Source organism: Cnephaeus nilssonii, assembly GCF_951640355.1.
Source record: "Cnephaeus nilssonii genome assembly, chromosome: 15".
Taxonomy (NCBI): domain Eukaryota; kingdom Metazoa; phylum Chordata; class Mammalia; order Chiroptera; family Vespertilionidae; genus Cnephaeus; species Cnephaeus nilssonii.
Window position 1 is genome coordinate 5717613 of NC_137086.1, and position 25106 is coordinate 5742718.

At 39.7% G+C, this 25106-nt stretch overlaps 2 protein-coding genes across 5 annotated transcripts in view; one reads left to right on the forward strand and one right to left on the reverse strand.

The window, feature by feature from the left end:
* The window catches only part of SMC6 (structural maintenance of chromosomes 6), a 57069-nt gene extending 40854 nt beyond the window's left edge, over positions 1-16215 (reverse strand). Inside the window, exons 1-6 of the mRNA XM_079791672.1 lie at positions 16013-16215; positions 8350-8492; positions 7653-7770; positions 5077-5182; positions 713-849; positions 118-179 (exon numbers count right to left, since the gene is read on the reverse strand). Of these exons, the coding sequence (XP_079647798.1) occupies positions 118-179; positions 713-849; positions 5077-5182; positions 7653-7770; positions 8350-8487 (561 nt within the window). The 5' untranslated portion in view covers positions 8488-8492; positions 16013-16215. The remainder of the gene's footprint in view (positions 1-117; positions 180-712; positions 850-5076; positions 5183-7652; positions 7771-8349; positions 8493-16012) is intronic.
* A 109-nt stretch (positions 16216-16324) lies between these two features.
* The window catches only part of GEN1 (GEN1 Holliday junction 5' flap endonuclease), a 29564-nt gene continuing 20782 nt past the window's right edge, over positions 16325-25106 (forward strand). For 2 of the 4 annotated variants that reach the window (XR_013814647.1, XM_079792251.1), the window contains exon 1: positions 16325-24737. Coding sequence is in view for 3 of the 4 variants with exons in the window: in XM_079792251.1 (XP_079648377.1) it covers positions 24577-24737 (161 nt within the window). In the remaining variant the exon portion in view is untranslated. The remainder of the gene's footprint in view (positions 24738-25106) is intronic. The other 2 variants (XM_079792250.1, XM_079792249.1) reach the window with 2 other exon arrangements.

The following is a 25106-nucleotide window of genomic DNA, read 5'->3' on the forward strand; positions in this document are numbered from 1 at the left end:
TGGTATGTTAGAAAATAATCCTGTTCCTAAACGATAGAATATGTAGGGCCAGTATAAATGAGAAAAGTTTTAAACTCCTTCATTTTACCATCTGTAAAATACCAACTTAGCAATTACCTGTATGTTAAAATGATCAAGAATTGCAATCAGCTCTTCTTTCCTAGTAGAAACCACGGTGCCTAGTTTCAGGAAAGACAAAATAACCAGACTGTTTCTAGGGCAATAATACAGAAAAAAACTGAGCAGTTATTCACGCTAATCAGGACTCAAGTACCCACAGAGGGAGAGCACAGATGCAGTGAGTGTGCTTCTCTTCTTCCCGCAGCTCAACATTTTCTGCTCCTTCTCATCTCTGGCTCCCATAACTCTTAACACTCACTTCCTTTTTAAGTCCTTTCCCACCTTTTGCTAACCAACTCTTTCTCATGTGATGGAAACTATGGGGGTGAAAGAAGGTTTGCAGATGAGAACAAAATGGCATAGCATATTTCAAACAAACCCAAATTCTGCCAATCATGGTTTTGTTGTAGAATGTCTGGTGGTACAACTATGTATAATACTGGTATGCATATATACACGTATGTATACATACATGCAACCAAGGGACCATCTTACAAGAGGTTTCAATAAATACCAGCATAATCACTTAACTCTTTTAAACTAGAATATTTACTAATATTTCATATGAAACGAAAAGAACTTCATAACAAACCTGTTTCACTTTTTAGTTTATAAGATCGACTTCCATCCATGCTGATGTGTTGCTGCACCACTATGGAGTTTCCATACACATTTGCTCTATAGGCATCATCTCCTCTGTTCCTTAATGTTATTGAGATGTCTGCTGAGCTAAAGCAATAAGGTTAAGTACATGAAGGTACAGTGCAATTACAGTACTAGGTTACTAAATTTTCAAAATTTCCAAGTAATTTGGCTAATTCATTTGAAAAGTTACTCTATACCAGATATCACACCTAATAACAAAATTAAAATTGAGAATAAGGGAAGCTTTATAAAAAAGAATTGACTATTCTATCTAATACAGAAACAATTTGTTAAATAGTAACAGCACACATGCTTCAGAAACAATGAGAGACACTCATTTCCCCACACACTACTTGTCTTCAGGAGAAAGGGATGTATACAGGCAATTAGGTGAGGAAGATGCGGGAGGTGGCATAGAGGAAAAGAGCAGCAAGAGCCTGAAGAACAGGAGAGAGAGACTACCTACCTAGAGGCAAAGGCACAGAGAAAACCAGAGACAGAAGACACTTGGTTCTGAGGTCTCTCATTTCTGGTCACTTATGAGACCCAATTCTACTTCCTCTTGGAAGCTTCTAAGATATATATCCCGGCATCATTACAACAAATCTCCTTTTCAAAAGCACTCCTGAATGGGTTGGTGTATGTTTTCTTTTATTCAGAAACTAGAGGCCCGGTACATGCAAATTTCATGCACTGGAGGGGGCAGTCCCTCAGCCCGGCCTGCCCCCTCTCACAGTCCGGGAGCCCTCAGGAGCGGGAGGGGACCCAGCGATCAGGGGAAGGCGACGCCCCATCACACCTCTGCTGCTGCCACTGCCAGCAGCGCAAGCCTCCGCTGGCCCTGGTTACCTGAGCCTCAGGCAGCCCTGGGCGGTTGGGGGGCTGAGGGGACTGGGTACCACAATCTTGTGGCTGTGGGGGCCGCCATCTTTGAGGGCAGGACAGCAATTAGCATATTCCCTCCTTATTGGCTATGGGTGCCTCCATCTTTGCAATGGCATGAGGGTCAATTAGCATATTCCCTCTTTATTAGATAGGGTACCTAATGAAGACAGATATGCTCCTGCCGAGTTGTAATTACCAGGAGTGTTATAAGCTCCCTGAGTTGGCTCTAATGAAGACTCAAGGCTGAAAATCAATAAAGTATGATCGGGAAGGACAGCTGAACTACAACGCGGTGCAAAAAATGTTTCATTAACTAATACGATTACCTCATATTAAGTGATGTATCTCATGAAAACATTTATTGATTAATTTTTTTACAGAGAGGGAGGACAGAGAGTCAGAAACATAGATGAGAGAGAAACACCAATCAGCTGCCTCCTGTACGCCCTCCACCAGAGATTGAGCCCACAACCAAGGTACATGCCCTTGACCGTAATCGAACCCGAGACCCCTGAGTCCAAGGGCAGACACTCTATCCACTGGGCCTCATAAAAACATTTTAAAATAAAATGATTGCATATGCTGTCTGAATTATCAAAATCTCTCTTGATTAGCAAACATCTACTTTATTATTTTCATTCCTAGCTTACAGCTTGCATTTCAAAGCTACCTTAGTATTGTGAGAACTTCGGAGGCACTGACATCCTATTGCTATATGAATTTAATAAATATAAGAAAGCCAAGTTATTACAAAAAAATGAAGAGTTAAGAAAAAAGCCTCATAGTATCTCAAAACACCTGTGAAAGGGGAGAAAGACAACTGAGCTGGGCCCTAACTGCTTCCTCCCAACCACGCTGACATGGCTGACGCTGAATTTGGGTCAAGGGCCAAAGTGTCTGTAAATACAGGACACGCATATGTGAAGAGAGACAACTATCAATGAGCTATGACAACACAAACAAGCAGTGCCACGGTAAGCATGTGGCTTCTTTCTCAACTCCGGATGAAACAACCTCGCAAAGGTAACTGGCAGCACACACAGATGGGACCGAGGACCAAGGAAAACCCGTGTAAAAATACAACACATCTGTCCCTTCTCTGGGTAGCCAGGTCTTCCACAGGAAGTTCTGTAACCTTGACTTTTAGTCCTTCCATCCCTCACTCCCAATGCCACAGCTGATGGCAAAATAAGACAGGTACGAAGATCCCACCACCACCAGGGCTGGATCAGGAAGGCTGAGGGAGGAAACGGTGAACTGTCATGTTCAAGAGGAACCTGACCAGGCAGGGGCATGAGCGCTGAGCTCACTGTGAGAGGTTTCCAAGGGCGGAGAGGTATCAGAGGATAGTGGAGTCACTGTCCCTGTATAACTGAAAAAGGGCTGGTGGATGGATGGGCTGAACTCCAGGTGAAGGATCTGAAGGCACAGTTCTCTGGTTTCTCCTAACCATGCTGGGCAAGCATCTCTAAGACAGCTCTCAGTCCGGGTGTCACAAATGAAGGGTGTAATGTTTGACATGGAGGAAGGAGAGTCCTAAGGCCATCTCACACCTGTGCCAGACAAGGCCATTCCTCAGACACGGTGGGATAGCCACATAGATTTTAGACACAGAACAGACTACAAATAGAACTGGAAAGCTCAATGAGCTGATTCTGTAAAAATGTGATGACAGAATCAGACACTATAAATTAAGGGGAATTTTACAGATACCAAATGTTTTCAATGAGGAAAGGGATGACAGGAATAGTAATGGGTCTGGAAAAGCTGTTTATAGCTACTTTTTCAGACAAGGCCAGTAAAAAGGAGACTGAGCTCACATTAAAGCTTTTAACTGTTATTAACTCTGTTTAATTAAAATATATTGATGTTCCTATCTACAGACAGCTGTGTCCTCAAAAGCTGGTGATTGTGTAAGCTAGCCCTTTTCTTTCTTTCTTCCTTTTAATGGTTTTCCAAGGGCAAGTCTCAGAAAAAGTTTCTGCTTTGGTTCAGGTACCTCCCAAATGGGAAAAAAATAATAATTTGAGTCATAAATCATTTAGTGATACCAAAAAAATAATTTCTTCCTGAAGCTTCCATTTGAAAGATCAACGCATTATCTGGCTAGGTAGATGAGGTGACTATTTGGTCAATTAAGAAATGTATAGTTATATAATGAATTAAAACTGAGTCCGGACTATTAACTAAAAAGTGTTAAAATAACTAATTTTTTTTAATTTCAGATATAATTTTGTTTGGGGACTATGGGGAAGAAGAGCTTGCTGGGCTAAGACCCAAATAAGATAAGTATAGACAAAAAAATATGCTGGAGAATTCTTACCAAATAGTTCTTTTCCAAGGCCACGCAGCGTGGGAAATCGTTTACTATGTATCTTTCCCCTGTGTCTCCTGAGTCAGCTTGGAACCCTGGCTCAGGGTTCAGATTTCTAAGGTTTCTGAGAGCTACATCAGAAACTGCAATCCTGATTCACTTCCCTCCCTGTTCTATTTTTTTAGTAATAAAATGGGGGAAGTTCAATGGATATGACACTGAATAGAGAAAAGTCTATTATCTGAGAAAAAGGCATCACTATTAATTATCCAAGTTCCTGATGTTTTGGGCATCGGGCGTATGAGAGGAATGAGTACTGGAAGCAGCCCCACTCCGGGAGCTATGACAGTCTGGGACATCTAGTTGTCAGGGGAAACAAGGTCCCTACTGAGCCACCCGAGGCAATATTAAAAACAAATAAGGACATCATCCTGAAGAGAGCTCCTAATAGCAAAGGCCATGAGTCTATGGTGATACAAACTAGGCAATTACAATAAAGTTATGTGAAGGCAAGCTGCAACAAAAAAAATATGAACTTGAAGCCAAAGTGAATAGTTATAAGACCATTCACCAAGGGTCAAGATGGACCACAAATAGATTCGTGATTGTGGCCCTCAAATCAAACTCATTGGTTCATCACCTGAGTAAAGGATATAAAAATCAGAGACAGAGAGTAGAATACTCTTGGAATTCTTAAAGAGCTGGAGGCAGAAGTTTTGTGCAGGGACACCTTGGCTGGTCACAGACTCTGCCTTCACCTGTGTCATATCAACGTGGATTTGCCAAAGCTGGGTTTGGAACAAGAGTCACAGTTCAATGTTTATAAATATTGCTTTAAACACAAGTGCATAGATTTATCACTGCTCATTCTTCCAGAAAGGCCATAGAAACAGGCACTTGGCAATAATTTGCACAAGCTTTCTGTCTGGAGACGGAGAACAGGCACCAGCGGGCATGCTGGGAACAGGGGCAGAGAAGGAATGCAGAGCTGCGATTCCTGTGCTCCAGTTCTGGGAAGCCACTTCATTTCCTACAACGTCTACTGAACGGTGAACCTAAGTAGCTGCTAGAAGGAAAAAACTGAAAAATACAAGTAGAAAGCAAACACTTACTTCTGTCCATCTTTCACAAAACCTTTTAAGGAAGATCCTCTATTAGTAGCGATGGCTTTTCCACCAAGACCGACTATGAGAGCTGTGAGTACTGCACTCTTCCCACCTAAAGAAAGGGGCGTTGGAGAAATGACATTCATTAGAGAAAAGGAAGGGCTGACACCTACAATTTGATGTAAAAATTTCAGCATAAAAATGTGAATTAGCCTAACCCTGAAAGTATTACACTTCAATTATAATTTTCTTTCAGTGCCAAAGCAGCAAATGTTAAAAAAAAAAAAAAAGTGGTATATATAATGAAATATTTAGCTAATGCTATTAGGAAAAATTGATACATTTCAGGAATTAAATTTTTGCCACTGATAAAGAAGTGGAAAAAAATGGTTGCTGCCTTTTCAACCTAAAAATCCCATTGTACTTTGGACCATGTCTAGTCACTGATCTTCCTAACTATATGTACATACATACATATTTAACTCATCTAATTTTTATGACATTCTAAGTTAATTAAAATTTACTTTTTCCATAAATTCTTAGAAGCCAGAAACTATTTTTAACAACCCTTAAATTCAAGTTCCATTGAGACTGGAATGTTGTCTACTTTATTCAATGCTGTGTCTCCAATATCTGCCCATAACAGCACTCCCATGAATGAACTTACATATGAAAAATTTATCCATCATAAATAAATATTTGGACAATTATTGCTCCTAATTTGAATATTATTCATTAGTTAGCACTTTAAAAGTGTATTTCTTTTTACCCTAACCTACATAAAATATCACAAGCTGAAATTCCAAAACCTACAATTATCCAGAATATGATAACCATTTTGTGCATTCCACCATCAACCAATTCAATCAACTCTTATCGGCCCCTTATCTTCCACAATACAGTCCAAATTAACCCAAATATACCACTGGTTGCCCAGCTGGCGTGGCTCAGTGGTTGAGCATCTACTTATGAACCAGGAGGTCACGGTTCGATTCCCAGTTAGGGCACATGCCCGGGTTGTGGGCTTGATCCCCAATATTGGGCAAGCAGGAGGCAGCCAATAAATGATTCTCTCTCATCATTGATGTTTCTCTCCCTTCCTTTCTGACATCAATAAAAATATATTAAAAACAAACAAACAAATAAAAAACACACAAAATATACCACTGGTTAACACATTTAGTTCCTGGGATGCCTTTCAAGTCCCTATTCTAACTCTTCCTTCACTTCTAAATTCACTGCCTCCACTACTTGCATTATTTCTTCCTAAGTTTTATTAATAAAATCACTGTTTTAAGAGTTAAAAATAAGAGGAACTAAGGGCCCAACCCAGTAGTCTTTCTTCACTTACTGTCCTAAGTGACCTCCGTGTAGCACTGATCCCCCTGTCCATTCTCTCCTTCTGAAAACACTTCCCTCTTGGCTGAATAGAGTAGGGAAACAAAGAACTAAACAGGCTGTGGAACTACAGGTACCTAGGTTCATGTCCTAGCAGCTGTAGACTTTGGCCGCCTCCTTTCCCTGTACACTGGCAACACCTCATGCCTGGCTGGTCTATCACAAAAGTTACATCACTGTTCTTTCTAACTCCTGTGTCTTCCCCTTCTAATCGATTCTCCACAGTGTGGCCAGTTTGTTTCACCAATCTTGCTCATGCCATCACTTTACTCACAAACTTTAGTTCTCCACTGACTTCTGAATAAAACCCCCACTTCTTTACCATGGCATCCAAGATCCTCAACAGTATCACCTAAAACATGACTCTCCGGTGTCAGTTTTTGCCCCTCCCTACCATGTACGATATGATAAAGCCTCTCTCCACAGGCATCTACTTCTACCCCCACATACCTTAACCTTAGCTGATGAGCAATCTTTGCCTGGAACATCTCAGCTTCTTCCCCAATGAGACAAAGTACCAGCACAAATACCAGCTCTCATAATGCTTTCATTGGTCACAAGAGTGAGAAAAAGTTTCTTTTCTTTTTTTAAGTTTTTTTTGTTTGTTTCGTTTTTAAATATATTTTATTGATTTTTTACAGAGAGGAAGGGAGAAGGATAGAGAGTTAGAAACATCGATCAGCTGCCTCCTGCACACTCCCCACTGGGTATGTGCCCGCAACCAAGGTACATGCCCTTGACTGGAATCGAACCTGGGACCCTTGAGTCCACAGGCCAACGCTCTAGCCACTGAGCCAAACTGGTTAGGGCGAGAAGAAGTTTCTTTCATGTTTGGATGCCCATGGCACTTTATTCATGCTCTGTTACAACATTTAATAGAAGTAGACACAGGGCTGCCTCAATTACAATAAGGACAGCTTGTCCATTCTTCTATGGTGTGAATTCCAATGTAAATAGATTCAAAAGAATAAACAGGAAATGTTTATCTCTGTTGCATAACGAACCCAGGGCTAACTTATTTTCTTAACGTGTAGAATGGCAGCAAACACTGAAACTATTCATAACCACAGTTACAGACCTAAAGCTCAGATTTATCAGTACTAACAGTCACCTATTTTGAAAAGTTAATGCATTCTAATGTCAATGCAGTGCTCAAATGCACAAAAGAAAGTGAAAGCACTTACTTCCATTGTTGCCAACGACAAAGTTAACATTAGAACCAAATTTGAAGGGTCCAAGCATTGAATGACACATGAAGTTTTTTAGCTGAATACTCTCAATTATTCCAACTTCTGCTGCAGTCTATTAAAAAACAATGGAAGAAGACAATCAATCGGCCCAATTCACTCATTATAACCATCCAAACATCTACAGCAGGAGAAAGATCAGCAGTGTCACCCATGAAAAAAGTAACAGAAAGTAAATAACGTAAACTTCAAACAATGAGTGAAATGAAGTTAAATGGGAGCCTTATATGAATAACTATTCATTCTAAATTCCTTAGGGAATCTAATAAGTAAATCACAAGGTTTCTTAATGTAAATAATACTATTATTTAAACAGAAAATTTTCTGTTAGAGGAAGGCTGTCTTGCATTGTAGGAAACTATTTCCCAGAGTAGCTATATCATTTTATATTCCCCTTTTCAAGTCTTATCGGAGATCTGTCAATTTTATTGCTCTTTCCAAAGAACCAACTCTTTGTATCACTGTTTTTCTCTATTAATTTTTCCTAATTAACAAAAACTTAATAATTAGTCAGGTTATTTTACCTCAGTTTTTTAAAAGTCATATTGCTTTTCCTGATATTGAATTATCAGGAATATGACATATGAACCAGACATGAGAAACATGCTAATAAAAAAAAAAGTTTTGCACTTACCAAAGTAGAGGTACCATTAGTGAAGGGATCTGGATATTCATCTTCATCACCATCTTTATCAAAATCCTCCACCTCTTCTTGTCTTGGTCTTTTGGCATTTTCAGGAGAGCAGAAATTCTCTTCCTTTCTTTTGGCCATCAGGTCTGAACAAATTTTAACATATTATTGTAACAATGAAATAAATCAAGTATAATACCCATGATTATTCCACATACATTCAACTTAACAAAATAGACCAGACGAAGCTTACATTGTAAGTACTATGCTCATTCATTTTGACTTTAAAAAGGTAAAAAAGTCATCTGCATGGAGCAAGGGGTCCATGAGCAGAAGAATGCAGGTGTCACTAGAGGCTAGAAAGGCAAGGAAACTGATCCTTCCCTAGAGCCCCCAGAAAGGAACACAGACCCACTGCCGCCCTGACTTCAGCCCAGCGAGGCAGGTCAGACTTTTCCCCTAGAGGAGCATAAGGTAATACGTTTGTTTGTGTGTTTCTAAATCATGTGCATATGACATACTAGTTGATTTTACTTCCATTATTTATGGCCACCATTTTACTGATATGGGCCTACCTAAATAGTTTGACTCTTAAATTCACAAAAGGTAAAAGATTTTGTGCAACCATGGTTTCTAGTTTCCCAGATGTTTTAGAGATGGCATAATGCCTTCTGAAATTATTCCAGAGCAATCATCCAACTTTTAAAGTTATAGAGTAACAGTCAATCGGATAAAACTTTTTTAAAAATTATTCTCCCAAGGAAGTATATTTTGAAGCAGTGTTGCCTAGCACCAGTAATTTCCCTTAACCATTCCTTAAAGAAAGTGCATGCTGATTGACTATTTTTTACCAACAGACTATAAAATTTATACCTGGAAAATGAATATATTTAAAATTACACAAGATTTTCTAAACATATGAAAACTGCACTTCAAGTCACAGCTGATAGTCTGTGACTGAAATTAAACGTTATGACTACTCTGATTGCTGCTTTCATTTTTCTCTTTAAAATACATTTAAGACCTCAAAAGATAGGTACCTAATCACTGTTTGCTGAATAAAGAGAAAAGTCTTTGGCACAGGTAGTCAAAAGTTTCTAAGATACAAGAAAAGAATATGAGAATAGTTTTAGTCTCAATCAATTTCAGTCTCTCAAGTACTACATACACCATAGCAAGCCTGTTTGTGCCCGGTGCCTGGGCAGCAGTACAGTAAGTGAGATTTTCTCTTTCATGAATTTGGACTGAAAGGCTGTAGTCAGTCCTCCCTAGAAGTGATGACATGAACACAGGTCAAGAAAGCCAGTCCTAAGTGCACGTGTGTGCGGGGAGAGGGGGGGCTAGTGCAGCCGTGTTACAGAGCATGAGTAGGTGTGCAGAAACAGGACAGGGACTCCAGAGGAAGGGCGTGGAAGAGAAAAGGAGGGCGAGGGAAAGACACTCATGCAGTGATGCTTTTTTTAAAAAAAAACCACTGCTTTCCAAACTTACATTGACAGAACCAATTTCAGAAGTATTGAATGCCTATGCTTATTTTGGAGGAACTATTCTGGAGAACAATCTTGGCCAAGTCTGTTATTATGACAATTTATTAAGTGAAATCAGTAGTTCTCCCATCTTTTTAAAGCTCTGAAATCACCTCTATAACATGACATTTAAATGTGTTTGGAAAGTGAGAAAGAACTAGGCTTAAAGCTAATTAGATAGTGGAGACTGTTTTAAGTTACCATTATGAGATCATCTCACTTCCTATCTTGTATATTGGGTTTTTACAGGTTCACTATATCTTCCTGAATTGGAAAATAAATTTTTTCCATAATTTTTACTTTCCAAAATATTGATAATTTAGAGCCCCAAATATACTACACAAAATCACTGTATATTTTATAAATCTTCAAACATAGTCATGACTCCTTTCATGCAAATTCTATTTCATTAAATTTTTAACATTTCCCCCCAAAATTAGTTCTTTGTTCCACCAAATCTAGCTTTTCTTCAGTGGGAATATTTTAGTATTTATTCATATGTTTTATACGATCAAATATAAGGGATATGCAGTGAGACTATATCTCCCACAGCACAAGTTTAAAAAAGGACAGAGACTTCCGCTTCCATAAAGATGGAATAGGTGTATTTTTCCCAATTCCTCCTGCTTAGTAAAACTAAAAACCTTGAAAATTATATATAAAAGAAACATAAGACTCTGAAAAAGAAGGCGGCAGATTGGCTAGGGACCTCAGCACCCAAGGAATGACACCCTGGTGATTTCCCTGAGTTTTTGCTTTGCTTCAAATTTCTCAGATTTGGAGAAGACAGCAACTGGGGAAACACAACAGGTGTAGGTGCAGGAGAGGTGGAAGACAGGTGGAGCTAAGGAAAGCTGTTCTCTCTAGCCAAAGGATCAGGAAAAGGGCCCAAGACAGAGAACTTTCTGGCAAGAAGTGCTCTACTCCAGCCAAATACCATTGAACAAACTGTGCCCCACGCCCCCACGCCAGCGAAGGCCAAGTGGGTAACCTGGTCTTCCACTCTGGTGAGGCTAAAAGGAGTCATCTCAACCTCCCAACGGGGCTGCTGTCAGAAGGCCATGCAGGCCAAGGGGAGAGCCATGACAATGAGTTCAGTGGAGATCGCCTAAGGAGCTGAGACATTACCCCTCAGGCAGCAATGGGTGCCATTACTCCCAACTCCCCGTGCATGGGTAGAGGAGGCCTTTTACTACTGCCCGAGAGGTACCATGTGGAGAGCTGAAACTTCCACTCTGGCTCAGCTGTCACTGTGGCTAAGGAAAGAGCTCGGGTAAGTTCTAGATCAGAGTCTCTATGTCTATGGCCCAATACCGTAGGGCAGCAGTTCTCAAAGGTTATGGTCTCTCAAAAGATACTGCAGTACTCAAAGAGCTTTCGTTTACATCTATCAATATTTACCATATTACAAATTAAGTGTTAAACTTTTAAACAACACACAAGTACACATTCTATCAGTCGTGAGAGCAATGACATCATCACATGTCTTATAACCTCTGGAAAGCTCCACTGTACATTCAAAAGTGGATGAAAGGGGAAAGAACATCTTACTATTATTACAAAACAGTTTACCTGGTAGACCCTGTGAAAGTCTCACAGATGCTGTTGTAGGAGGCACTGTAAGCAAATCCATGACACATGGCCATTATTTACAAGGCAGAGCCAGCAAAGGAAGTTAGAACAGCAGAAAGGCCGACCACAGAATGACTTGCAGACTTGTATTCAAAGTGTAGCCCAAGGACCAGCAAGCAGCCTCTCTATCTCCTTGGAATGTGTTCGACTGCCAGGATCTCAGGCCACACCCCACAGCAAATGAATCTGAATCTTCATTTTAGGAAGACCTCAGATGATTCATAAGCATATTTAAGTCTGAGAAGAACTATTGTAAACAACATTAAAGGACTTGGACTTTATCCTATCCTGAAGGCAATGATGAACCTAATTTATCATGATATCTTATGTATCACTCAAAAGGTATGTTAGTTAACATCCAAAGGACTTTTAACCTCAACAAATGTCTTTAGAAACATTACCATTACAGTCACAATTACATAATACCCAAAAATCTTTATTTTACATATAATTTAATGTTTATTTTGAATCTCTTACACAACTCAAAACTTGAAAATCAAATATATTCCTCAAATTTAATAACAAGAATCAATGTACATATATTTGAATATATTTTTATTGATTTCAGAGAGGAAGGGAGAGAGATAGAAACATCAATGATGAGAGAAAATAATTGCCTCCTGCACGCCCCACACTGGGGATCGAGCTCACAACCTGGGCATGTGCCCTGACTGAGAATCAGACCATGATCTCCTGGGTTCATAGGTCAACACTCAAGGCACTGAGCCAAGCCGACTGGGCTCAATGTATATTAGTTTCAACTTGTTGCTAATTTAAATTCCCTAGAATACCACCAAGCCATTTCCCCCCAACACTTTCTTCTCTCCCATCCATCCTCTATTCATTTCTCAACTACTGAGCAGTAATTCATTTATAAGAGCAAAGAAGAAAAAAATTACTTTTAGGTTTGCACAACATTAAATGCCCTTTTAGATACTGTTCTTATTAATACTTAATAACTTGATCTTAGCAGGCACTCATAGAGCTGCTGACTGATTTTAGAATTTTACCATTCATAGAAAACGGCAGTTTTTCAAATGAAACTGGGGGGAGAGAAATGAACAAAGGTAAGTGTGATAAGCTTCTTACAGTGAATGTGAGATTCTACACTACACAGAAGATAGTTCGCTACATGAAGACGATGTTTTTTATTTGCTGTGCTTAGTCTGGGATTTGCAGTTTGCTACTAGGTTGCCATGGTAACTTGCACCTAACAGACACTGAAGGATCCTACCTCTTATACTAGGAATCACTTTGTGATTTAATGATAATGGATTTTTAAAATCACATATAAATGTCTCAAGAGGTAGATACAGGTTAAAACAGAAAACCTGTTTCCAATAGGTTAAAGAGACATATATACAGAAAATCCCCTCCCCCCAAAATACTTTTAAATATTCTGGAATACACAAAAAGGGGAGGAAAAAGGTCTTCACTACCCTATCGCCCATGTATGGGCTATGCAACATAAGTATGTAAGTTCTTTAGTTTATCTCTTCTCATCCCTCCAACCCCACATCAAGGTGTGTCAGTCTGTTCCATGCCTCCATGCTTCTGATCTTATTTTGTTGGTCAATTCATGAAAAGTATGTGTGTAAGAAATTTGATAGGCATCAAATGCATTTTAACAGGATTATAAATTTCTAGATTTTAGATTTTATTGTGAGTACCTAATAATTCATACTTCCAATTTAACTACTAAACTGGAACTAACAGCAGTGAGAGCTGACATAACAGAGTTGGAATTCTCAAAAAAAAAATCATGGTTATAAAAAGGCAAATTGCTACTACTTCTGAATCTGCTGTGGACTGTTTACTTCTTGCCCAATTCTACTCCTCCTACCACCATGGATACATTCATTCTGCATTAAACAACCTGTTTTTAATGTACTCAATTAATTAAGCACACTGCTTGGAGTATATCATGAGAGCATATGAGATACAATAGATAATAATATAAATAGTTAAGTTAAAAAATCCAATTAAGTCCACCCATCAAACAATCCCAGATAAGTGAAACTGGAAAGTACTAGGCACAGAATTTCAGTTAATAAATTTGAACAGTCAGATTTATGTTTTAAAAACATCCCTGTGGCCTAAATGTAGAGGACGGATGAAACAGAGAGACTGAGAATATGGGCAAGAGACCAGTCTCTACAGAATGCGGGGCACTGAACAGAAAAAACAATAGCAATATCAGGAGATGATAGGAAGAGGTGAATCCAAGAGATTTAAAAGATTGGGTAACCTGGGGGAGTAGAATTAATATGTGTTGAATAACCACTTGCTAGACTGTATGCTTAGCTTTTGAGATAAACATTCTATGTATTTCCCTTAATCAACATCCTTATAAAGTGTCCTTATTTTATAAAAGGGATACTGAGGCTCAAGAGGACACTACCCAGGTTTATGTAGCCCAGATCCAAACCCAGGTTCGTCAAAACCTAAATTCAAACCTCTTTAATGCCCAAGTTCCTCCAGGTATGAATGACTGAATTTAATATTTTAATTGTTTATGGCCTGTAAATGGGCTACTAATCTGTTCATCTTCTTGTCTACCGTTCATTAATGTATAAAACTACATAAGAGATTCTATTGTGAAGTGTCCCTCCAATGTTAATATGCTTTATAAAAATTTACTTTGTGTTTAATTCTTAGAAACAGTCTTCACATTTAATGCCAAAATGCCATTATAGTGAGATGAAGCAGGTTTGGCAAGGAGGGAGGATATAGAATACATTTATTTTGTCTGAAAACACTGAGTATGAAGTGCTCCTAGGAGACCGAGATGGAGAGGCCAACAGGCAGTAAAACATACTCTGCTGCAGAGGTGGATTGGGGAGCGGAGCTGAGAAAGCCACAGAAATTATTTTGAATTTGGTCACCGGCGAAAGTATGTTGAGTGAGGAAAGATGTATTTCATTAATTAGTGAATCAAAAATGCTAACATTAATATAAGTGACTGTACTGGACTCTCAGTCATCGGGACTCCTGAGTAGATAGAACAGTAGCATTTAAATATGCCTTCAATATAATGTATACTATTAACAGTAATTTGTGTTATGTATTAATTCCTGAAAAGTAAGCCAAGTACAACTTTGATTAATTTTCCTAACTTAAGTCTAAAAGTGATAGTTAGGATTTAGGCAGGTTTTATATAAATTCTACATCTAAGCACTCAGTAAAATAAACCGTTGAGTAAAACCTGTTTTTCGCTGTAACAACTTGAATATGTCAACTGTACTTACTTTTTTGTCGGGTTCAATAAGTGCCTTATTACAAATTATAGATAAACGTAGAGCTATAACTGTAACTATCTCGCTCGCTCTTCCCACCCCAATATATTGAAGAATCCTGTGAGTTAGGTATTATGTTAGTTTATGCAACTACAGAAAAGGAAATGAGACTTAAAGGAGGTGGTACCCACTTGCCCAGGGTCAGACACCACTGGTTTCTGCCTTATACAAAAACATGCTTTTTAAATAACAATCGAGGGAATCTCAACTTTTTTTTTTTGTAGTTACACCCATTCAGGAAAACGAAATTCTGAATGCACATTTCAAAAGAAATTAAGTACTCTGTCTACTTCACACCGTAACAGAATGGGAGAGAGTAAATCTAAGAAGGTCTAACATGCTCCCACCCCACCTCCACACTCAGGGAACTACCTGCGGGCCAGTGCATATGCTACTGAATATTTTTAAAAGACTACACAGCAGCCTTCTCAAAGCCAGGGAATTTGGACTTTTTTTTTCTTTTAAATATACATTCCAGAATAGCTTGTCTTAAAAAAACACTCGCTTTCAATCTCCTGTTCATGAAATATAACTGTCTTCACAAATAATCGCTTTTCCTAGGAATTATCACAAGCCCGATGGGTCCCACACCCCTTTCTCTACCCTGGAGTCCTGTGTTCCGCAATTCCCAGGTGGGATTCTTCTCCAGTGCATTTCCGCAAGAAAACAGGGGGGAAAGAAATGCTACCATAACAGATCCAAACATCACAATTTCATTTTTCTAGAAAATGCAGTTCGCATTTTCATGAAACTGGGTTTTAACCACACATGCAACTGAAGTGAGAGTTGTATATGTCTCTTAAACAGACTGAAGTTGCTTCGGGCGAGGTGATCATCAGATTCCCGATAAGCGCCCAGTTCCCAATGGTAACCGCACCCTTTAACCCCGCGGCCCCTCCAGCGACTTCTCAAAGCCCAAAGGGCCCTTTGGGGAAGGGCCAAGGGTCCCACCGCCCGAGCCGGCATCTGCCCGGAGGGGCCCAGCGCGGACGGGCAAGTTTCCCGCGGCAGAGGCGACCCGTGCCGCCTGCAGAGAGGGCGCGAAGCACCCGCCGGCCGGCCCGCCCAGGCCCACGGGGACCAGGCTGGACGCGGGGGCAGCCCCGGGGGACCCGGGCGCCACCAGACGGGCTGGGGGATGCAAGCTACGGGGGCAGCGACAGGGACACGATCGGGGGCAACGGAGAGCGAAGGCGCGCACCCTCACCCTACCTCGAACAAGTCCAAGTCTCCCCAAGGAACCCGACAGCGGGAGTGCCGCGCTGCAACGGGGCGCTCCCGGCCAACCGTTGGGACGCCTCGGCCGCGGCTGGAAGCCGTTGGCCCGCCGGGAACCGCGCGCCGGCGGCAGGAGAAGGCAGGAGCGCGGCCGCCCCGGCGCCCACCCCGGGACGGTCCGCGCCTGCGCCCCGCCCCCCCCCGCCCGCCGGGACTCCGCCCGCGCGTGCGCGGTCTGGAGTTTTCGCGCCACTGTTGTCGGAAGGCGGGGCCGGAAGTGCCCCTGGGCGGACGGGGAAGCTGGGAACAGCTGGGGCTTCGCGGCGGCCGGACGCTGGGTGGTGTGCAGGGGGGGTGTTGATTTGCCTCAGTGAAAGGGAAGATTGCTCGGAGGCCCAGCAACAGCTCGACGCATGCGTACCACGGAGCGGCTGGGCGCTAGCGGTCGGGTCGGGACAGGGGACGGCCACTTCCCGGAAGAGGCGGGACCTGGCGTGCGAAGGCGCCGGATTTGAAGTGCTCCCGGGAGGTTTCCGCGTCTGGGGACTCCGACCTATACGCAGGTCTTTGCGTGGGAAGGGAAAGAGGACGTTTTTCATTTTCTTTTTACTTTTATCTTTTTGGGGAGAAGATTCAACTCAGAAATTGGAAACAGCTAGTTAGGATTCAGGCCACGCTGGTCAATGACGGAGGGGCGCCTTCCAGAGCCAAGGAGAAAGGGGTGTCTGGGTAAGTCCCACGGGCCGTGGAGCGGCGGCCCCCGGGGCCCCGGCACGTCCCCTCGGCCCTTGGGCAGGTGGGTTAGGGAGGAGCTCTGTGTTGGCGTCCCTGTCGCGCCCGCCCCTTCAAACTCGCCGTCGGTGGCTCCCGTTTGCGCGCAGTGGGAACGCGGCCCGCCACCCCCGGGCCCGGCTTCCAGCCCCGGAGCTGACCCGCGGGCGGGAACTCGGTGTCCCGGCCACTGGAGCGCTTCCCTCTCTGCCGAGGCCGCTGCGTCCTGGACGGCCTTCCCCTGGGCACACCGTGGGGCCAACGCCCACGCCTGTTCTAGGCCCTCCGGGCGAGCCGACTGATCCCCGCAGGTAGACTTGGGTGTTCCCCTTTTTCAGTGTCTACGTGGTGTTTGGAAAACAACTTCCCTTAGAGCAATTGCCTTAAGGCAGGATGGTTAACTTACTGCCATTCTTCCTCCCTCCTCACCCCACCCCCACCCGCGCGGGCCTATAGTGTAAACCTCCTCCATAAATATCGGGGAGCAGAAAACGTTAAGGGCCTTGGCTTCGCTTTCTGCGCCCTTCTGCACCCGACCTTCACCTACTTCTCTTGTCTTTGCGCAACTCTTCATGTGGCATGCCGGTCTAGACAAGTAATCTTTCTAGCTTCCTTTCCAGACGGGGACAAAGTGGCATTGACCGCTACCCCAGTCCACCCTCAAATACATGGATGTCAAACGTCTGGTAGTGAAATTCCTTCCATCAAAGTCACCTTTTTACTTCTAAAGATAATCAAATATATATGTTATATCCCTATTATGGTCCTTGCCTTGATGCAATAAGTATGACATAGTCTAAATAGTCAAAAGCGCTGTAACCTCTAGGCTAAGTGGTCCTGTTGGTCAACAAGGGGAAACTTGGGGAGGTGCCCGCTTTGATGTCACTTCCTTTAGGAATCCTTCCAGAGTTGGTGAGGTACCTCTTATATACTCCTGTAGTTGACTCTCCTTGTCTCTGTACCTGCACTTGTCACATTGTTATAATTCTTTTTATCTCTAGTCCCACCTCTACTAAGTTTCTTGAATTCAAGGCTTAATCTTTTATTATTGTATCTCCAGCACTTAGAAGAACTTGCGATAAATAGTAGGCATTTAATGTTAATCGGTAGCAAAGTTAAGCCCAGGTTATATTATGCTTTAAAGTTAGAACTAAATTCGTATGAAAATAAAACTGACGGAATAATAAAAAACATTAGTGAAATTACGTGGGAAATCCCATACAGTACAATTTTGTACTGAAGTAAACTTTACATCATTGACTAGTCCATTATAGTCATCTAAATGGGAATAAGGTAATTTAAAGTATTTCCCACATTATTGTTAAAATAAGTTTTCTAATGTTTTTGCTTAAAACTGAAGTAAAATTGCAAAACTTGTTTTACTAATAATAAAATGTATTTTTGCATGAACCAGACCACTGACCTTTTTTAATGTTTTTTTTTTAAATTTGATTCATTAGTGGCATTAGCAAGGTTCTGCGCTTTTCTCACCTCATTCAGTTTTATAATCAACCAATAAAAACTTACTAGCTTTTAAGGAAGTTTTAGGAGCATAAATTGATTTATGAGCACCATATGGTTACATCAAAGGATTTGTTTTTGTTTTAACCTAAAGTGAATTTTAAGCACTTGCTTTAAACTAGAAATTCATGTTCTTTCAGCCAAGTAATAATATCTGAAATAGAGTGATTGGATTTTTTTTTCTGGTATCAAGCTACCAAAATTGGTCATGAGATTCAAAGGATGCCAGAATCTTGTAATTCATCTTGTTAATATCCTTCATTTTGGAGATCAGTTAAATGTCTTCCCATGGGTATACAGCTAGTCAGTATTATATCCAAAACCAAAATCCTAGGTTTCTTATCCCAAGTATAGTGCATTTTTACTAAACTAAACAAACTGAAGCCACTAATAGGTTATAATTTTTTTGTTATGGGTTATTCTGACGACTCACATAAGTAATCATATATCACTCTAATTCTTAAGAATTGTGAATATGTTAGGAGATTCTTTTTATATGTAATATATATATAGACTGCATGATCAGATTGACATCAATAAAATTATTACATTATAAAAGTAGAGACTAATCAAGTCTCACACCACAAAAATTTCAAATTTCACCACATTTTTTAAAAAGTAAGGCAAAATTATACGTAGTTTTGGGTGAGTTTGATATGTATAATATTTTTAAATTTTATGATGAGTTATTTTCAAGTAACCTCATCAGATTGATTATGACCTCATGCAAAAACCATTTGTTCTATCTTTGAGTGTAGTTGTACTTGAATATCTTAAGGGCTGTTGCATTCTGTCCCTTTTTGGAACTTTATTTGCTTTTATATTCTTGCTACTTAATGTCACTTTGGAGGAAGGAGTGGTGCAAAGAAAGTAACAAGAAGGCAGTAGATCATGGAAATACATATTTTGTATGAACTGCCATCTTAAAATATGTTTTATTATTATTTTTCATAAAATAGACATTTTACATAATTTTATCCTTTCAGAACTATTGAGGTATTCTTTTAACCTTTTGCACTCTGATGTCGAGTGTGACTCAACACGGTTAGCATTAGAATAAAGGAATCGAGAAAAAAGCAAGCAAGTGCAAAGGGTTAATATTCTGCTTTTATGAATGATTTTCACAAGGAACATAAATGCTTTTCAAAAGAAAATTAAAAAACTTAAGTTGCAGGTCTACTGAAGATAATCCTAAAATAGTATTTTAAAAGAGTCTTCTAAATTTCATTTAAATTACATTAAAGAGTGTTCTGAATTACATTTAGAACACTTAGTAATTTTACTTTTTTTTTTTTTTTTGCATTTTACAACTGGCTCTAAGGTAGCACCATATTTAAAGAAGTAAATTAACTTGTGACAAAGGTTATGTCACCTTTAAGGAAATTCATTATCCATTACCAAAGAGGTGATGATTTTAATATTTTAGGCTATTAAACAAGATCACTCTGGCGTCATTAGGAGAATGATTACGTGGGGTGGAGAGCAGAACAAAGTTAAAAGCAGGGGGCCAGTTGGGAGACTATTACAGTCATATACAGGCAACACTAGGGGAGTGTCATTAGAAATGGGGATTTAGTATAGATTTTGGAGATAGATAACTTGCTCATCAAGGGGCTATTAGAGAGTGAAGTAAAGAATCAAAAATGACTAGGTTTTTGGCCTAAGCCCCTGCATATTTGGGGAAAGATAAGGGTAGAACAGTTTGAGGAGAGGCGTTGGAATCAAGAGTTAGATGCATATTATGTATCCATGTGAAGATAAAGTAGGGATTGAATATTCTAGCCCAGAGGTGAGAGGAGTTAGGACATGATGTGGGATAAATTACATTAGGGGGGGGGGGGAGTGAAGAAAAGTTCCTTCATTGTAGAGTATTCAAGGGGGACTCAGCAGTAATGTCTTTTTCAGTGTAGTCCAACTCTAAAATTATCCTTCCTGTAAGTCTTTCTGCCCCCTCTCCAATTCCCATGTCTACCCCCATCCTTTTGGTATTGTTGCTTGGCGTGGCTCTAATCCATTATTTCTGGTTAAAAGTTGTGAAGGCTATAAAAAGTCTTGCAGTAATTCAAGAGGATGTAATAGAAGTTCATTAATGGCAACTTACTAAGAAAAAATATTTACTGAGGAATGTCATAGAAAGAGACTAGCTCCCATCATTTAGACTTTAGAGGGGGGCAAATGAGGGGGAGGTGTACTTCACCATAGCAGCAATTCTTTCATGCTTATGAAGAAATATAGAGCATTACTATATAGGAGTGTGCTTGGGGAGCACAAAAGATATTCTCAGCTTTTTCAAATCCATTTTGGTAGATAAATAGGAACTATAGGTTAAGATACCAGAGTGGTTTAAAAGGCTTTGAGGAAGATTTAAAAATACAGTGACCAGAAGGATTGGCAGTGAAAGACATTTTTTTTCCAGCAAAAGCACTTAACTAAGGGAAAGTAGAGAAGAGAACACTTTAGTTCTGAGATAATAAGTCAAATTTAACTTTCTGAGAACTAACATAATTCTGTTACAGACTTTTTTTCTTTTTGCCTACATTATTTATACCAGTTGTGTGTAAGTAGCCATTGTTACAGCTTTGTAGTCTTTTGCTCACCTATATATATAAAAGCCTAAGTGACTGTTTGACCGTTAGTTATGACGCACACTGACCACCAGGCGGCAGACACTTAACACACAGGCATGGAAACATGGAACAAACTGATGAATCTCAGGGGGAGGGGGAGGGAGGAGGGAGGGAAGATATTAACCAAAGCTCTTCGGATTCGTGCAACAGTGGGGTCCCTCGGCCTTGCCTGCGGGGATCAGGCCGAAACCGGCAGTCCAACATCCCCTGAGGGGTCCCAGATTGTGAGAGGGCACAGGCCAGGCCTAGTATTATAATAAAAGCATAGTCAAAATAAGTCTTAGGTAGACGTGGCTGATATCTGTTCAATTACCTGTGCTAGTTCTATACCATAATCACGGATGCTCATTCTTTAAACTAGGTTTATTTCTGACAAAAGAAACTAAAGTAATATGAATAGTTAAGTTTTATGTGTAATTACAATGTTATATTAAACATTATTTTGGGCCTACTTAAAAGCACAGTTAAAAAGCATTCTTTGTCTTGCTTAAGGGATCCAACCTGTGGAAATACTAATACATTATAAAATCAGTTCTGGGCTTATGTTTTTCTAGGCATGGCTGCCCCAGTGAAATATAACATATGTGTAGTCATTTTGTGTAATCAAGCATTAGAGACATGATAGGAAGGATTGAACTTTAGGGCTGGAAGGGCCAGAAGAGATATGCATTGTCTGAAATCACATGATTCATTCAAAGGAAACCAGAAAATGTGAATCTCCTTACAAAGTTATACTGAAGTCATGTTTGATGTTCAGATACTCATAAATTTGCAGAACATTGCTTTTTAATTAGACCCATGAACTATATTCTGTTTGGTCATTTAATATTTAGGCAAGAAGTAACTCATCTAAATATTTCTAGTTTATTTCCCAAACTTTATAGATAGAACCACATTTTAAAAATACTTTTTTAATTTGAAAGTAATGCATGCATATGGTTATTTAATATAATAAAAAAACACAAAGGAATATACTTTGAAGAATAATTCTTCTCATCACTCATCTCCAGTCATTCCTAATATGTAATCTCTTTTATACCTGTTTTCATTTTAAAACTTAGAGACTTTTTGGTCAATACATATATATTTTTTTCCCCCATTGATTTTAGAGAGCGAGAGAAACATCGGTTTGTTATTCCACTTATTTATGCATTCATTGGTTGATTCTTGTATGTGTCCTGACCAGGGATCGAACCCACAACCTTGGCATGTGGGAAGAAACCAACTGCTCTACCCGGCCAGGGCCAGTATGTATAGATCTATACCATTTTTATTTGCTGCATCATCTATTCCATTGTTTGAATATACCAAAGTTTACTTAAAGATTTATCGTTTATTAATGGACATTTGTTTTTTTTCCCACTGTCTTACTATTATAAATATGCTCCATTTGCCCTGGTCAGGTGGCTCAGTCAGTTGGAGCATCATCCCATACATCAAAAGGTCCTGGGTTCAATTCCTGGTCAGGGCACATACCTAGGTGGTAGTTTTATTCTCAGTTGAGCACACGTGGGAGGCAACTGATCAGTGTTTCTCTCTCTCATCAGTGTTTCTCCCTCTTTCTTAAAAATTAACAAAGAAATCCTCGGGTAAGGATGAAAAAAAACATGCCGCAGTGAATATCTTTGTACATACATCTGCACACACCTAAGAGCATCTTAAAATAAATTCCTAGGAGAGCTATTGCTAAGTCAGAAGATACTGACATTTAAAATTTGACAGCTAGAGTCAGGGTCACATATAAATAAAATAAGATCAGTTATGATAATTGTCCTCCGGAAAGAAGAATTGCATAATTTCCTTCAATAACAGTCAATTCCAGTAAACACCTTGCTTCACAAATAAAAGGAAAGCAAAACTATTAAAAGGAACTCCCCCAAACTTCGTGGGTTTTTTTTTAATTTTATGTGTTCTTATGGTTAATATTTAAGTCTTGTTTCTGTTCATAATAATGCCTTAGAAAATGTATGTGTCTCACTCTTTTTCCAGAAGTGCAATTTTTCACATTAACAAAGGGATGAAATCTTAACTCTTGAATCTATGCTGTAGTGTGCATTCCAACCAGTGGGACTTCTTGATATGAAATAGACAATATTAGCACTGAGCCACCATTAACTACCTAATTCTGTGCGTTCAAATCTGTATGTTTTTCTTTGTATGTTGAGATATCACCAAATATTTGTGCAGTTCTTCATGAAAATGAGTGCACAAAATAAAACTTGGATTAAAGGAACAGACAATATAGTATTTTTATTTAGAATGGTTTTGCATTATGGAGATAGCCTTTTGACTTATTTTTTTTGTATCCAACCTTGTGTTTTGGAATGAAGTTCGTTATTGAGTGGATGATAATCTGGATTATATTTATGTATGTATAGTCAGACTGAATCATTTCAAATGCTGCATTATATTTTTTATCAAATAATAACAAAGGAAAAGAAAAATAGATATAGATGTTTAATAAGGAAAAACTGGCCTATAGAAAATACCAAAGAGGTTATTACAATAGCAGAATTTAAGCCAATTTTGTTTTTCAAATGTCTTGGACATAGAAAAGAGTTTAACAATAGTTTTATTTGGATAGTGTAAGTATGGGTGATTTAAAATTTTGTTTTTTAAAGATTTTTATTTTTCCACAATGAACACGTGAGACCTTGTAATTAAAATGGCCGCCAACGCTCTTTGAAGAGATAATTCCATATTCCTCAAGTTCCCATTTTCTGTCTTCAACGTTTCCTTCATTAACCTCATTCCCCCCCACCCTTTGGTTTATTTGCTTGTTTGCATGGTTCCTTGCTTATGTTTTTTTGTTTTTCCTGATCAAGATAGAGGCTGGTGTGAAAATCAAGGAATGAATTTTCAATAAGATAAATAAGATTTATAGCACCTCTGTTTTTCTACCCGTCTTGCATTTGTTCTTGTTATTAGCTGGAACAAAGCCAATTATCACCATTATTTTTTGGGGGTAATTTTTATTTTCTAAATTTCATACAGTGTTAAGGTAACCATGTGAAAAGTGTTATTCTCAGCTGCTGCTAAAGAGGACATAAAAAAGAAGAGGAAAGAATGAGGAAGGACAAAGGCGACCATTAATATTTGAATTATATTAAATTTAAAAATAACTGTTTTTAAGTACTTTAAAGAAACCCAGATTTGGTGACATATAAATTACTTGTAATCCATTTGTTGCATCAGCATTTTGTAGCCAGTATGTCATTTACCAACATTTTTATTTTTTTGATATATTTTATTGATTTTTTACAGAGAGTAAGGGAGAGGGATAGAGAGTTAGAAACATCCATGAGAGAGAAACATCGATCAGCTGCCTCCTTCTGGGTATGTGCCTGCAACCAAGGTACATGCCCTTGATCAGAATCGAACCTGGGACCCTTGAGTCCGCAGGCCGACGCTCTAGCCACTGAGCGAAACCTGTTAGGGCCATTTACCACCATTTTAATGGCTGAGGTATTCTTGGTTGATTCCAAAAAGCTGACGAGTGAAAGAAATAAGTAGAATCCTCTATTTATGAATTATCCTTATGTAGCACATAATATATTGCTTGAATTCCTGTTCTAAGCTTCTGTGTTTAATAACAATTTTTGAAAAGTGTGTTTCTAATAACAGCCGATAATAACCAGAATGGGAGTGAGTGACTTGTGGCAAATTTTGGAGCCTGTTAAGCAACACATCCACTTGAGTAGTCTTGGTGGGAAAACCATTGCAGTTGATCTGAGCCTCTGGGTATGTGAAGCACAGACAGTCAAAAAAATGATTGGAACTGTCACGAAGCCCCACCTCAGGTACAGTAAAGTTCTTAGAATATAAATGTATGATTGCATAAATAGTTGATGTCTTGGTTTTGAGATTTTAAAAGATATTAATGTGTCTAAATCTGCCACCTCTATATTGATGACTCACAAATTTGTACCTCTTACCTTCTGAACTCCAGACTCACATACTTAGTTGCCTATTTAACATATCTACTTGGCTGTTGCCATGACTGTAAGCCAGAAATTTGGGAGCCATTCTCTCCCTGTTTTACCTGGCCCAATGTCCAGTGGCTCAGAAGTCTTGCCAGTTCTACTTCCAAAAGAATCTTCTGTGTTTGTTCATAAACGTTACTGTCCAGAGGCACCACCTCAGTGTATGCCAACATCATCTCTCATCTA